Source organism: Aegilops tauschii, chromosome 5 (assembly GCF_002575655.3).
Source record: "Aegilops tauschii subsp. strangulata cultivar AL8/78 chromosome 5, Aet v6.0, whole genome shotgun sequence".
Taxonomy (NCBI): Eukaryota; Viridiplantae; Streptophyta; class Magnoliopsida; order Poales; family Poaceae; genus Aegilops; species Aegilops tauschii.
The window spans coordinates 446,023,488-446,039,300 of record NC_053039.3 but is presented as its reverse complement, the minus strand read 5'-3'; the positions used below and the strand labels follow the sequence as shown (position 1 = coordinate 446,039,300).

Genomic DNA, 15,813 nt, shown 5'->3' with positions numbered 1-15,813 from the left:
ATCAATTTATGCTCTCTTGTACTAACTACGTTTGATGGTTGATGCTTTACAGGCTGAAGGCTGTCTGGGAATTGTACAAGAACAGTGGGTTTGAGCTCTTGAATATGGACGTGCAAAATATGCTGGCACTGGGTTGCCTCAGTAGGGAAGCAGAGGAAGAAGACGACCATTGATAGGTTGGTGCTGCATGAACTTCCAAGTTGGTTCCACAATTGGATGATCGACATTCTGAATGAACCCGTCTTTCACAGCAGTCCACGAAATGACATTTTGAGGTCCAGTGAAAGCATTGGATCATGTAGCCACCTTAGTGCCTGTAGGAATTTATGTTAATTAACTCGTGAAACAAGCTGTTGTCTCTTGCCTGGGCTGATGCTGCTGTCTCTATAGAGGTTTTGGCTGTTCTTTTGTTGGGCCGACAGTGGCCACCTTATACTCTTACTGTAGGCAGTAATGATTGTGATAATATTGCTATCTGTTTGAACTGTTCTTGATGTGAACCCTTGGGGTCGTTTTTAACTATTCTTGTGTTGCTAGTTGTATGCCCTAGTCGTTTGCATCCTGTATTCTAATCTAGCAGGGCTTCAAGTACACATGCATGACACCATGTCTTTGTTATCCTTAGTGAGATGTTCTTAACTGAGCGTGCATCTGATCCTGAAACAATGCAACTGTTGTTTTTTATTAATCTAAGACATTTTTGTTGAACTTCAGGTACTACATATGATGATCACTCTTGAGTTGTGATTTATTCTCCTTCCAACAGTTCATATTATTTATTTTGTCTCATAGTGTAATAGTATTTTGTTGATCTTACTTTAACTTGTCATTTACCAACGAAATACATTTCCATTGCATTTATTGGAGTGATTGACCTTGGTGGTTAACTTAGAACTGTTTGTACTCCCTCCGTTTCTAAATAACGTTTTTTTAGAGATTTCAGCATGGGCTATATATGGATGTATAGACACATTTTTGAGCGTAGATTCATTCATTTTGCTTTGTATGTAGTCCCTATTGTAATCTCTAAACGGACTTGTATTTAGGAATTGAGGGAGTATGACTTTCTGCTTTGTGTGACCATTTATTGGCTGTGAATTTTCTTAGTTGGTATTTGTGGCTTAAAGGAAAGAGCGTGTGTTTGATAAGGGCAATGTGCATCCGGAGGAAAAGAATTAAGACATGAATTCGGAAAGAGGATCATCTCTGTTCAAAATTCAGATATCAGTTTCAGAGTTTTTGAAGCTGCCCATATTGTAACTTCTATATGTGTTCATTACTCTCCACACTAAGTACAGCATCATGATAGCACTCGGCTAAAAATATACATATTGTAACTTCTATATGATAAGTTTCTGCACCATGCAGCAATTAAGCACCCTCTAGTGCGTGCCATAATTATATGCGGTGTTCAGCAAGCGTGCAGGGCGCACGACATCTATGACCCTGACGCAAGGTACAAGCAGGTCCTCAAAAGGTTAGCAATCCCTGGTTTCAACCTGGTAGATGCGATAGCCAACTCTGGGATAGATATTCTCCAGGAGGTTCTTGATTAACAGAAGCGGCAGGCATCCAGAAATGCTGATAAAGATGGAGCGCGTCAGGTCAGAATACTTCGCCCAGATGGCACGTTTTGGATTTGGGAGAACAAAGCTGCCTTCAGGCGCTACCTGCTGATGGATAATGTGAATGTTACTGCAAATAACTTTCTATCCTATATTGACACCGAGAGGCATCTTATTGTCCACGGCCCAGACTATTCAAAGGAGGATAAGGACTACAAAGAGGCGGCAGATAATGATGGGGTTCAATATTGGAAGGTGGAGGGTAACCAGTGGGACAGCAATAGGCCGAGAAAACAGAAGCTGGACACATTCGAGGTCATGAAGCTTATGGTCGCGTCTGTTTCAGAGGAGATCATGTCTCTGATGATCTCTGAGCTGCTTGATCATTCTGCTATGACTGGAAAGTAGGTACCGGTGTACTTCTGTTTGTACCTTATTGAAATCAATTTATGCTCTCTTGTACTAACTACGTTTGATGGTTGATGCTTTACAGGCTGAAGGCTGTCTGGGAATTGTACAAGAACAGTGGGTTTGAGCTCTCGAATATGGACGTGCAAAATATGCTGGCGCTGGTTGGCCTCAGTAGGGAAGCAGAGGAAGAAGACGACCATTGATAGGTTGGTGCTGCATGAACTTCCAAGTTGGTTCCACAATTGGATGATCGACATTCTGAATGAACCCGTCTTTCACAGCAGTCCACGAAATGACATTTTGAGGTCCAGTGAAAGCATTGGATCATGTAGCCACCTTAGTGCCTATAGGAATTTATGTTAATTAACTGGTGAAACAAGTTGTTGTCTCTTGCCTGGGCTGATGCTGCCGTCTCTATAGAGGTTTTGGCTCTTCTTTTGTTGGGCCGACAGTGGCCACCTTATACTCTTACTGTAGGCAGTAATGATTGTGATAATATTGCTATCTGTTTGAACTGTTCTTGATGTGAACCCTTGGGGTTGTTTTTTAACTATTCTTGTGTTGCTAGTTGTATGCCCTAGTCGTTTGCATCCTGTATTCTAATCTAGCAGGGCTTCAAGTACACATGCATGACACCATGTCTTTGTTATCCTTAGTGAGATGTTCTTAACTGAGCGTGCATCTGATCCTGAAACAATGCAACTGTTTTTTTATTAATCTAAGACATTTTTGTTGAACTTCAGGTACTACATATGATGATCACTCTTGAGTTGTGATTTATTCTCCTTCCAACAGTTCATATTATTTATTTTGTCTCATAGTGTAATAGTATTTTGTTGATCTTAATTTAACTTGTCATTTACCAACGAAATACATTTCCATTGCATTTATTGGAGTGATTGACCTTGGTGGTTAACTTAGAACTGTTTGTACTCCCTCCGTTTCTAAATAACGTTTTTTTAGAGATTTCAATATGGGCTATATATGGATGTATAGACACATTTTTGAGCGTAGATTCATTCATTTTGCTTTGTATGTAGTCCCTATTGTAATCTCTAAACGGACTTGTATTTAGGAATTGAGGGAGTATGACTTTCTGCTTTGTGTGACCATTTATTGGCTGTGAATTTTCTTAGTTGGTATTTGTGGCTTAAAGGAAAGAGCGTGTGTTTGATAAGGGCAATGTGCATCCGGAGGAAAAGAATTAAGACATGAATTCGGAAAGAGGATCATCTCTGTTCAAAATTCAGATATCAGTTTCAGAGTTTTTGAAGCTGCCCATATTGTAACTTCTATATGTGTTCATTACTCTCCACACTAAGTACAGCATCATGATAGCACTCGGCTAAAAATATACATATTGTAACTTCTATATGATAAGTTTCTGCACCATGCAGCAATTAAGCACCCTCTAGTGCGTGCCATAATTATATGCGGTGTTCAGCAAGCGTGCAGGGCGCACGACATCTATGACCCTGACGCAAGGTACAAGCAGGTCCTCAAAAGGTTAGCAATCCCTGGTTTCAACCTGGTAGATGCGATAGCCAACTCTGGGATAGATATTCTCCAGGAGGTTCTTGATTAACAGAAGCGGCAGGCATCCAGAAATGCTGATAAAGATGGAGCGCGTCAGGTCAGAATACTTCGCCCAGATGGCACGTTTTGGATTTGGGAGAACAAAGCTGCCTTCAGGCGCTACCTGCTGATGGATAATGTGAATGTTACTGCAAATAACTTTCTATCCTATATTGACACCGAGAGGCATCTTATTGTCCACGGCCCAGACTATTCAAAGGAGGATAAGGACTACAAAGAGGCGGCAGATAATGATGGGGTTCAATATTGGAAGGTGGAGGGTAACCAGTGGGACAGCAACAGGCTGAGAAAACAGAAGCTGGACACATTCGAGGTCATGGAGCTTATGGTTGCGTCTGTTTCAGAGGAGATCATGCCTCTGATGATCTCTGAGCTGGTTGATCATTCTGCTATGACGGGAAAGTAGGTACCGGTGTACTTCTGTTTGTACCTTATTGAAATCAATTTATGCTCTGTTGTACTAAGTACGTTTGATGGTTGATGCTTTACAGGCTGAAGGCTGTCTGGGAATTGTACAAGAATAGTGGGTTTGAGCTCTCGAATATGGACGTGCAAAATATGCTGGCGCTGGTTGGCCTCAGTAGGGAAGCAGAGGAAGAAGACGACCATTGATAGGTTGGTGCTGCATGAACTTCCAAGTTGGTTCCACAATTGGATGATCGACATTCTGAATGAACCCGTCTTTCACAGCAGTCCACGAAATGACATTTTGAGGTCCAGTGAAAGCATTGGATCATGTAGCCACCTTAGTGCCTATAGGAATTTATGTTAATTAACTGGTGAAACAAGCTGTTGTCTCTTGCCTGGGCTGATGCTGCCGTCTCTATAGAGGTTTTGGCTCTTCTTTTGTTGGGCCGACAGTGGCCACCTTATACTCTTACTGTAGGCAGTAATGATTGTGATAATATTGCTATCTGTTTGAACTGTTCTTGATGTGAACCCTTGGGGTTGTTTTTTAACTATTCTTGTGTTGCTAGTTGTATGCCCTAGTCGTTTGCATCCTGTATTCTAATCTAGCAGGGCTTCAAGTACACATGCATGACACCATGTCTTTGTTATCCTTAGTGAGATGTTCTTAACTGAGCGTGCATCTGATCCTGAAACAATGCAACTGTTTTTTTATTAATCTAAGACATTTTTGTTGAACTTCAGGTACTACATATGATGATCACTCTTGAGTTGTGATTTATTCTTCTTCCAACCGTTCATATTGTTTATTTTGTCTCACAGTGTAATAGTATTTTGTTGATCTTAATTTAACTTGTCATTTACCAACGAAATACATTTCCATTGCATTTATTAGAGTGATTGACCTTGGTGGTTAACTTAGAACTGTTTGTACTCCCTCCGTTTCTAAATAACGTTTTTTAGAGATTTCAATATGGGCTATATATGGATGTATAGACACATTTTTGAGCGTAGATTCATTCATTTTGCTTTGTATGTAGTCCCTATTGGAATCTCTAAACAGACTTGTATTTAGGAATTGAGGTAGTATGACTTTCTGCTTTGTGTGACCATTTATTGGCTGTGAATTTTCTTAGTTGGTATTTGTGGCTTAAAGGAAAGAGCGTGTGTTTGATAAGGGCAATGTGCATCCGGAGGAAAAGAATTAAGACATGAATTCGGAAAGAAGATCATCTCTGTTCAAAATTCAGATATCAGTTTCAGAGTTTTTGAAGCTACCCATATTGTAACTTCTATATGTGTTCATTACTCTCCACACTAAGTACAACATCATGATAGCACTCGGCTAAAAATATACACAATACACCGTCTGGGGCAAAAAACGTTGCTCCAACAGACGGTCCATATGCAAAAAAATTGAACCGCGGCCTCCTCGTGATGTAAAATACAACACCTCACGGTGCAAATTTATATCACGAGGTGCATCAGGTCCAAAACCAGCCGCCACCCGCGAACGCCCAACCGCCACTTCATTTCCTTTCCCGCCCACGCCCGTCCGCCCGTCCGAAGACCAGCCGACCGGAATCCGCCGCCGTGGTCGCCCAAAACCTCGCCGTCGGCGCCGCTACCACCCCACATCCCCGCCATCGCCCCCGTCGCCTCCCTCGCCACTAGCCGGCTCGCAGCCCCCCGGACGCCGCCGAATCGGGAGGCAGCCGGCGCGGGATTCGGCGCCTCCGGCGGTCCGGCTGCCGCGGTAGGCCTCCGCCGGGTCTTAGGCTGCCGCCGACCTCCTCCCCGTCGTCCGTGATCCTGTCCATGGCCGTTGCGCCGGCCGCACGACCGCCGCACCAAGCCCTTCGCCCGGCTGCCGAACTATTCTTCACCGCCCGCCAAGCTCCTCTTGGCCGGCCTCCAAGCTCATTTCTTATCACCGCCGTCGCCGGAGCTGACCGCAGCAGCCAATCCAACCGGCGGCCATCGTCTTCCACCGCGCGCACAAGGTGTTCGACGGAATTCCCCAAGGCATCTCCAACGGGTTTTGGACCATCTATTGGAGTTGCTCTTTTGGACCATGAATTTGGACCATCTGTTGGAGTTGGCCTTTTTTCGGAGCTCCAAAACGCATTTTTTGGCGGTCCAAATTTTACATCTCCGGTTTTGGACCGTCAAAATTTGGACCATCTATTGGAAATGCTCTTAAGAGCCATCTATATGCCCAAATCTGATATTAGAAACTGTATTGATCAGTTTAGGTCTTACATATAAATCTAGATGCGCATCGCCGGAAATCCTGAAATAAATCCAGAAATAAAAGCGAGCACCAAGATTTGAACCCTAGTGGGCTGGGGATATCGCAGTCCCTCTAACCATCCAATCACAGGTTGATTCGCTATTTTATCATGAATCTAATGCTACTAATTTGATGGCAGAAATGTTGGTGTACTATTATATAAATACGGTCAAACATAAAAGACTTTAACTTTCCAACAAAGTAGTACTAGTATAGAATCAAGATTAATTAAACTTAAACATGATTAGTTTAATTTCCTAACAATCACCAAATTATTTCCACGGTGGAACAGTATGGTCCAAAACCGATCATTTTCGCAAAAAAAAAATGCAACAAATCTTATAACCTTCCAAAACCGGTTTGCTTGGTCTCGAAGCCAAGGATGCTATTGATGATCTCTATATCCCAACAAACACGCCCGGAAGCACGCACAAAGTTAGGGATTACAACTAATTAATTAATCATGATTCGGTGCTATATTAAATCAGACCCCACAGCTATAGTAGATCCATTGCTACGCACGAACAAAATTATAGTACGTTTCATCGGAGAAGAAGGCGAATCCAAGAGCTTAGGATGATTAATCCCATGGAGACGAGGTGCGCCGTCTGTCATGGCGACATGGGCCGCGGCCACGCCACCTTCACGGCCGAGTGCTCCCACAGCTTCCACCTCCGCTGCGTCCACCACCAGACCGCCTGCCCGCTCTGCTTCACGCCGTGGCGCGACGTGCCGGGCGTGGCGCCCGCCCGGGACCTGCTCTTCCGCGACGACGAGCCGCTCGAGCCGCAGCCCGCAGCTGCCGCCACGGAGACGACGACTGCCGGCGGCGGAGTGATGTCCATCACGACGCACTGCGAATACCCTGCCATCGCCAAGGACGCCAGCCGCGACGGCTTCGCGGTGCTCGTGCACGCCAAGGCTCCCGCGCTGGCTCCGGCCGCGGCGAAGGCGGCGCGCGCGCCCCTTGATCTCGTGATGGTGCTCGACGTCAGCGGGAGCATGGGCGGCCGCAAGCTGGCGCTGCTTAAGCAGGCCGTGGGCTTCGTCGTCGACAAGCTCGGCCCCCACGACCGCCTCAGCCTCGTGTCCTTCTCGTGCGACGCCCGCCGCCTCACCCGCCTCACGCGCATGTCCGACGCCGGGCGGGCCTCGACCGAGCGCACCGTGGAGTCCCTGGCCGCGGGTGGCGGGACCAACATCAAGGAGGGCCTTCGCGAGGCGGCCAAGGTGATCGACGGCCGCCGCTACAGGAACGCCGTCACCGGCGTCATCCTGCTCTCCGACGGCCAAGACAACTACACGCTGTCTTCAAGGTTTTACAATCAAGACGTGGCCACCGACTACAGCGTGCTCGTGCCACCTTCCCTGATCCGCACGGGCGACGGGTCCTCGCCGCCGATCCACACGTTCGGCTTTGGGACCGACCACGACTCGGCGGCCATGCACACCATCGCGGAGGCCACCGGCGGCACGTTCGCCTTCATCGAGAACGAGGCCGTCATCCAGGACTCGTTCGCGCAGTGCATCGGCGGGCTTCTCTCGGTCGCCGCGCAGGAGGCGCGCGTCGCCGTCGAGTGCGTCTGCCCCGGCGTTCGCGTTCGGTCCATCAAGTCGGGGCGCTACAAGAGCCGCGTCGATGCCGACGGGCGCGCCGCCGCGGTGGAAGTCGGGGAGCTATACGCCGACGAGGAAAGGCGCTTCCTGCTGCTAGTGGACGTGCCGGCGGCCGGCGCCACGGACGACGTGACATCGCTGATGAAGGTGAGCTGCACATACCGCGACGTGGCGACCGGGCAGTCGGTGGACGTGGCAGGCGAGGATGTGGCGGTGAAGAGGCCGGTCGAGGCGCCGGAGGCAGAGCCGGACGTGGAGGTCGAGCGGGAGCGCCTCCGCGTGCAGGCCGCCGAGGACATCGCGGCGGCGCGGGCGGCGGCCGAGCGCGGCGAGCACGCGGAGGCGTCGGAGATGCTCAGCCGCCGGCGCATGGCGCTGAGGCAGTCGCCGCTGGGCGCGAGCGGCGACGCCGGGTGCGCGGAGCTGGCGGCGGAGCTGGGCGAGCTGAGCGAGCGCGTGGGGGACCGGAGGGAGTACGACCTGTCGGGGCGCGCGTCGTTGCTGTGCGGCATGAGCGCGCACTCGCAGCAGCGCACGTCGGTCAAAGTTGGGAGGGCGAGGTACGCGACTCCCGCCATGCGTAAGATGGTGGACCTGTCGGTGAAGACTCGTGAGCAGCAGCAGCAGCAGCAACAGGCACAGGCACAGGCACAGCCATCGCCGCCCTCGAGGACGACGATGCCGCCGCCACCACCACCTTCGACGGCGACGCCGGCTCTCGCTAAGAACCTGGTGAGAAGGTACCACCGATTTCTACGTCTCAAGTGAGCACGGGGCGATCAACTGAACTTGCTACGAAAATGCTCGCGCGCGAGCACAGGAAATAATTAAGACCTGAACTTGCACGGTCTTTTTAGATTTTTTGTTTTGTTTCCTCTCTCTTTGCATTCACCAATCTTGTACGAGTAGGTTTCACAGTTTACACCCGCAAAAAAAAAGGTTTCACAGTTTGGTTCAAAAAGTTCCTAGCCGATAATAGGCTGGTTTGGCGAGAGTGGATTTTCTCCCGTGCACACCCGAGGTTGTGCATAGATTAGTGCAACTTTGGAATGGCCCCTTGCATGCAGCCTTTTGCAGCTCCACCCATCCCATCTCCCATCAATATATTTTGAACCACAAGTCCAATTTAATTTTTGTTTTCAGACTCATGTTGCTTGTGATGAAGGCTTTCAAATAAGATCAATTTTGAATATGTTTTTTTAATTCACTAAGTTTCTCGCAAATTCAGCAACTGAAACTTAAAACTTGGTGTGCCCTTGTGCGGAATCCAACAACTTTACGAATCGTGAGCTAAATTGGGTAGTCGAGCAAGTTTCAACTACTAATTTAATAAAACAATCATAAATTTAGCAAGTTTCAAAACTAAAACTAAAACCCTGAACCCTAAAACCCTAAGCCCGGAAACCTAAAACCCTAAAAGCACATGAAATTTAGTAAAACTTGGTAAAACAATGTTATTATTATCGAGTTTTAGTATTTGAAACATATTTTTTTAAAAGTTGTCAAAAATTATTTAAAATGGGTCTTGTTCGAAAGTTCTCTTCGCGACGAACGTAAATATGTAAACAAAACTTAATTTAGTTTTTTGGTTCAAAAGTTACAGTAAAATTAAATTAGAAGATGAAATGAAAAAGTCATAGGGGGTGAGATGGATGGCGCATGTAACTCTATGACAAAAGCGTGCATGCATTATGCATGGGGCCCTCCATAGTTAATTACTCCTATGTCTTTTTTGTAGATAAAAAAAATAGGCATGTATGCAGATCTCCAACCAAATGAACGACTGAGACATGCACGGGATAATCTCTTTTCTCCTAGTTTGGCTCACTGTTTTCTCTTTTACATTCGTATGAATTACTGTATTTATGGATGCCAATAGTTGGGAAACGTCAGCCGGAGACGTCGTGTGAGTGAACACTTGGTTCACTCGAAAAACACAGCCCGGGAAAACTATGATGTTCGCTGGGATTAATCCTCGTGAAACTGGGAGGGGGGGGGGGAGATTAGTTAGTTTGAAAAGATCCCGTCAACGTGTAAACACCTGTAAACCTTCATGTGTTTACCATTATTGTTAATCTTCCCAAACGAAACCAACTCAGCGAGAGCCTCTCCAGGTCTTTTTGATGTTACAACACGGGCAAGGAAGAAAAGGCCAAAAAAAGACCCAGCTTTAGCACCACAAAACACATGCCTTTAAAACTAAAGTATATTTTTGTCATGTGTATAAATGAAAATTTGCCAAATACCAAGCAAACTTTTTGCGTAGCTCTAAAAATTTAATTTGCCAAATAACATATAAACTTCAATGTACAAGGCAAAAATTCTATATTAAAAAGGAACATTTTCCATCAAACAAAAAAAGAAAGAAAAAGATTTTCCATCATATATAGGATGAATTTTCCAATTGCATGTAAGAACACATACTAAAAAATCCTTTAATTGCCATCATACTAATGTAATTGCCAAGGTCTACATAATAAAGGTGCAATGCTAGCTACAATAAAACTACTATTGTCTAAATAAACCAAAGCTAAGGTACCTATAGTATAACTGCACATGGTGAGTTTACCAAACAATGTTCTCTAGAAAATTCAAAATTTCAAATTATTGAAATTTTTCAAAATAAATTTGTTATTTTTGAAAAAAAGAATGGTAAAGTTAGAGATATATTATAAAAAAGTTACCATGATCGAGATAATAAAATTTCCATGATAATAAAAATAAAATAAAAAAGCCATGATCTTAAAAATAAAAATGGCATGATCTATTTTTTTCATAACATAAGATCACAAATAGAAAGTTGTCATGATCCAAATGATAAAATTACCATGCATTTAAAAATAAAATTGCCATGGTATAGATAAAAACATGTCATGCTCTATATACGAGAAGGTGCCAAGTAAAAGAAGCTTCGTAAAAATTCAAAAGACTTCTTTTAAGTTGACATAATTTTGTTTGCCATGTGAGTTCTTAATTGTTGTGTGATCATCTCAAAATATATATTTAATGCCATGTATTGTAGGTGTAAATAAAATAGCTATGGTATTTCCCCCCATGGTAGCCATAAGTAAAATGTCATTGTCAACACAATTGTCATGGTGTTTTAAATACATTTGCAGGTAGCCATAAATAAAAATGCCATGACCAATCCAATAAAAATGCCATGAGAACAGTTATTTAAAATGTAGTATAAACTTACAAAAGTTGTCCATTGCAAAAACATCCGAAAAAAGTTTGCCATGGATAATTTATAGTTTAAAAAGCAAAATAAATTTCCTTGAAATGAACATAGATTGAATACAAAATAAGATTGCCATGACACGTCTGTATATGTATTACGAAATTTAAGGTGGTTTGGAAAGAGGATCTTAAATTGTTGCCATGGTAACTATATAAAATCATGAAAATCGTTTGGGAGGGGTTAGGTTCAAGGGAGAGGTGGAAGCGAATGAACGAAATGCCCTACGTACTTAGAGATCCACATCTCTTAGCCTTATCTCTACCAAACAGATATCCCCTAAATATGTGGTGATCGATTTGTTGCTAAGAAATCATCTCTTAATTAAGAAAGGGCAAATCTTTTTTTAGCTTTCTCTTTCCTCCACCTCGGCATGTTTCCTAGATGGCACTTCTAAGATAGCGTCATTGTGGATGCCCTAATTAGTTTTCTTATTAGTACGACCTAGTAGCAACCCTACTTCATACATCTACTGCTGAAAATACGGGATCTTTTTGACAAATTTAACACACATTTGTCTTTTGTGTGCCCATTTTTGTTTCTTTCAGTGTTATGGTAGCTAATTAAAAAAAGTTGTGTCACATCTTTTTATTGCATGGGTTTCTTTTCTCCAGAACCAGCCCAGTCGCTGCCTCGCTGGCGCGGGTTCATTTCTGGGCCTCGATTACATGGGCCGAGCGGGCTAGCGCTACCACACACTAGCGGAGCTCCTCTTCACTCCCGTGGATGCTCTGCTCGAACCCCCCACCACATCGGAGATCGGAGACACGTCGCCGGCCGGCCGGGATCCTCTGTCGCTAGTTGTCGCCGTCCTAGTTCCTCCCTCGAAGCCACCTATCCATCCCCGATCGGCCGCCGTCGGGCTACCGCAGTCGACGCTCGACGGACTAGTCTGCCTTTCTTGGATGGCGCCGGAGACGAGAGCCGGCGACCGGATAGGAGGAGGAGGGGGAGGGAGGCGCGCGCTTTGGGGACAGCGGTCTTCGGCATTCCGGAGCCGAAGAGAGGAAGTGGGGGGAGGCGCCGGCCGGTGGCCACTCCGTTAAGTGCGTGCGCGGCTGTGCTAGGTACCACCGCAACCCGGTTTTTTAGTCCATAAAGGATTCTCGAAAAGAAAAGGAAAATGGCCATAAAGGGGATTTAAAGAGAGGGGGGGGGGCAAAACTACTTTAAAGAAAATAAAAATTAAAAATTAACAGTCTCTTAAAAATGAAAATAAATAGAAATAAAATCCTCTCCAAATTTTTTTGTTCGCGCAATAACAGCATCAAACTGGGATTAGTAACGATTCCACTGCACAGTGCATCATCCACAAACTAACCCTAAAGCAAATGTATGCCACTTATGCCTCCTTTTTTTGGTCAGATGGTGTATTTGAAATGTCAGAAATTGGTGTGCAAGCTGTTCTGAATCTTACTGAGATGTTCTTAACTGAGCATGCCTCTGATTTCAAAATACTGGGCTGGGCTTGCTGTAGCTGTTGTTTCTTATGAATCCAAGACCTTTGCTAGTAAAGTTCAGGTACTGCATATGATGATCATTCTCGAGTTGTGATTTATTTTCCTTCCAACACTCCATACTGTCTTTGTCTCATAGTGTAATAGTATCATGTTGAGCTTGATTTAACTTGTCATTTACCAATAAAATCCATCTTTGGTTGCATTTATCGGAGAGATTGACCTTGGCGATGAACTTAGAACTGTAAGTTTGTATGATTTTCTGCTTTGTGTGACCATGTATTGGCTGCGGATATTCTTAGTTGGTATTTGCGGATTAAAGGAAAGAGCTTGTGTTTGATAAGGGTAATATGCATTTAGAGGAAAAGAATAAAAACATGAATTTGGAAATAGGATAATCTCGGTTCAAAATTCAGATAAAAAATCAGCTTCAGAGTTAGTCAGTCCATTGCTAGTTTGTGAAGCTGCCCATATTGTAATTTCTGTATATGTTCATTACTCTCCACATAAAGTACAGCATCACAATAGCACTCAGCTTAAAATATATACTGATATACACAATACACCCATCTTCTCTCTGTTAGCTCTGCTGTTAACAAGGGTATATATACCTCACTATGTACAGTACATCTCACCCAAAACTGAACAACAATAGCTGGTGTCTATCTTTGCTAACAGAAATGCTAACAGATGAAGGTGGCGCACACCTCTGACTCTATGTAGGGCAAGGTATCTAGTACTGTGGCATCTCAGCAGGGACAGTTGGGCTAAGAAAGGATTCCCAAGGTATGTTGCACTTCCAGTCATCTGAAGAGTCTGCTCCTAAATCGAATGGGAAGTTGAGTCTCCCCGGAGCGTCCAACTCATTGTTCATACTGAAAGTATTGCCATGCTTCATTGTGGATGAATCTTGGTTCCTGCTGCTCATGCCGACATTTATATCTGCAGAAGAATCAACCAGAAATCCAGTGATCTGCTGCTCAGGCTGCCCAAACTGCATGTTGAAGAGCGGCGGTGCAGTGTGCTCGGGCTTCTGTGATGGATGTGTTTGGAATGGCAAGATGGTGGGACCTTCCAGTTCCAGAGATGGATTGCAGTTAAAGCTTATGACCTTGCATGAAGAGCCATCCTGTGTGTTGCTGGGTTTCTGAAGCTGCTGCTGTCCCTGGAACCCATGTTTGCTGTTGAACTGACTTGCTGGTGCCTCTGCAACTTGCGATGAGCAGAAGGAGCTCTGTGAAGCAAAATTTGAAGCTTGCATCGGTTGCATTGCGAAGAAGAGATCTTGCTCAGTTGTCTCAGGTAGTGGAGGCCCCCAAGTGTGGGACAGCGCCATTTGTTGTGCCATCGAACTGGTCTTCTTGAAGATCTTACATATGGTCCAAGAGTCCTGTTTTTGGCAACAGGAAAGTGACCTTAAGAATTTGACATAACATTTGAATTTAGCTCTGTAACTACATAATATGAAATGAAGTGCTTACGTTGAGCGGGATGTTCTTGTCGATCGGTCTCTTGGGAAGTGATGGATTGGTTAGTGAAGGAAGCCTGAACTCATGCATCATCCAATCGGTTTTGATCCCTCTTGCTGCTCTGCCTCTGTAGAAGACAAGGGACTTCTTCAGGCCTATGCACCTGGTGCCCTCGGAGGAGTAGATCGGCCTGTCTGTCCCTGTGGCTTTCCAGAACCCAGCTGCTGTGACTCGGTTTGGTCTCGCGCTGTTGCGATATTTCCGGTCCCTTGGGCAGTAGAAGTACCAGTCCGTCTCACCGGTGCTCGCAAGCTCTGTCGTTGAGAAGGGACATGGAAGTTAGACTTTGCAGTAGTAAGGTGAGTAACCCATCTATGTACTGTAGGTTAGCTTGTGATGAGAAGATGGTCAATACTACTACTGATTTCGTTCAACTGAACCTCCAGTGAATGGATGAGCCCAAGACTTACTTAACTAAAGATTAAGGGTGAAACCAACTTATGTTGAACCAGCATCCTAATTCCTAGCCTCTCCTTGGAAGATACTAGTACAATCTTTGGAATTCTCAAAAGTCAATTGTGTTCCAATCTGTTAAGGAGAGAAAAAAAAGATGTATAACAAGGAGATGTAAGAAGATGCAATCTTACTTGGGAGGTCCCACGGGTCAAACTTGTAGATGTCCAGCTGCCTGATGAGCTCAATAGAGATAGGCTTTTGCTGGATCTTCTTCTTGAGGTAGAAACTAACGAGCTCTTCATCGGTAGGATGGAACCGGAACCCCGGCATGATGATCTCATCTGATTTGTCCATGTTGACATCATTTATGCCCTCCATTGTAATCCCACAAAGGCTAGCTTGTGCAGTAGTGAATGGCTTCTTGGGATGAAGCTGCTGAGCTGAGGTGAAGACAATCACCGGCCGAGAGATGTACTTATATGCTACCTGGAGCGGCTGGATGAGGCCCACAGGTCTGAAGGGTCTTGTTCTTCCTTTAATAATCACTTTTAGTTCATTCTCTGTTTGAAAGCTACCGCGATTAGTTTAATGCTGGATTAGTATCTCAACTAAGACAAGCCGAGCAGCATGAAGAGATGGATGCCAGTCACTTTCAGTTCACACTTAGAATATTCACACACGGCAGTAAAAACATTCTTAAACTGTAGTACAGCAACACTTGCCTTGTAGATTTAGTTTTGATTTTCTGTTTCATCTTTTTGATAAACGAAAAAGACATGCAATTCCAGTACTCCCTCCGTTCCTAAATATAAGTCTTTGTAGAGATTTCACTATGAACCACATATGGATGTATATAGATGCATTTTAAGTGTAGATTCATTCATTTTGCTCCGTATGTAGTCCACCTAGTGAAATCTCTACAAAGACTTATATTTAGGAACGGAGGGAGTACACGTCAATAACCGACCGAAACTATAAATGCAACTCTTTATTGAGCACCTCTAGCTTTATTAACAGCAATGAATATATATGTTTTTGTTGTCAGTGAATATTTATGTTCTTTTGACACCTGAAACGATTCATGTGATAATTATACGCAGTTTCCTGATTAGTCTAGGTTTTGGGCATTGCATAATGAATGACAATAGTAATCTGTACTTAATTAGCATAACCTTCAATGTCCATGCGTGTGTGTGTGTGAGAGAGAGAGAGGGATAAGAGTCCTACTGACTGATTACCCAGAGACAGTGATAGCCTTACCAGTGTAATTTCCTTGCACTTTTTTTAATCAAGTAGCGTGAGT

General features: G+C 44.6%; 2 protein-coding genes across 2 annotated transcripts; one reads left to right on the top strand and one right to left on the bottom strand.

The window, feature by feature from the left end:
* Positions 1 to 6,585: 6,585 nt before the first annotated feature.
* LOC109784822 (E3 ubiquitin-protein ligase WAV3-like) lies at positions 6,586 to 9,067 on the top strand. The gene has a single exon (XM_020343428.3). It carries the CDS (start codon positions 6,850 to 6,852, stop codon positions 8,656 to 8,658), a length of 1,809 nt encoding a protein of 602 aa, XP_020199017.3. The 5' UTR covers positions 6,586 to 6,849; the 3' UTR covers positions 8,659 to 9,067.
* Positions 9,068 to 13,254: 4,187 nt separating this feature from the next.
* On the bottom strand, positions 13,255 to 14,888 carry LOC109784821 (protein FEZ-like). Its single transcript, XM_073498671.1, has 4 exons — positions 14,702 to 14,888; positions 14,067 to 14,368; positions 13,774 to 13,975; positions 13,255 to 13,695 (listed from the first exon to the last, which is right to left on the bottom strand). Exons 1-4 carry the CDS (start codon positions 14,886 to 14,888, stop codon positions 13,319 to 13,321), a joined length of 1,068 nt encoding a protein of 355 aa, XP_073354772.1. The 3' UTR covers positions 13,255 to 13,318.
* Positions 14,889 to 15,813: the final 925 nt, after the last annotated feature.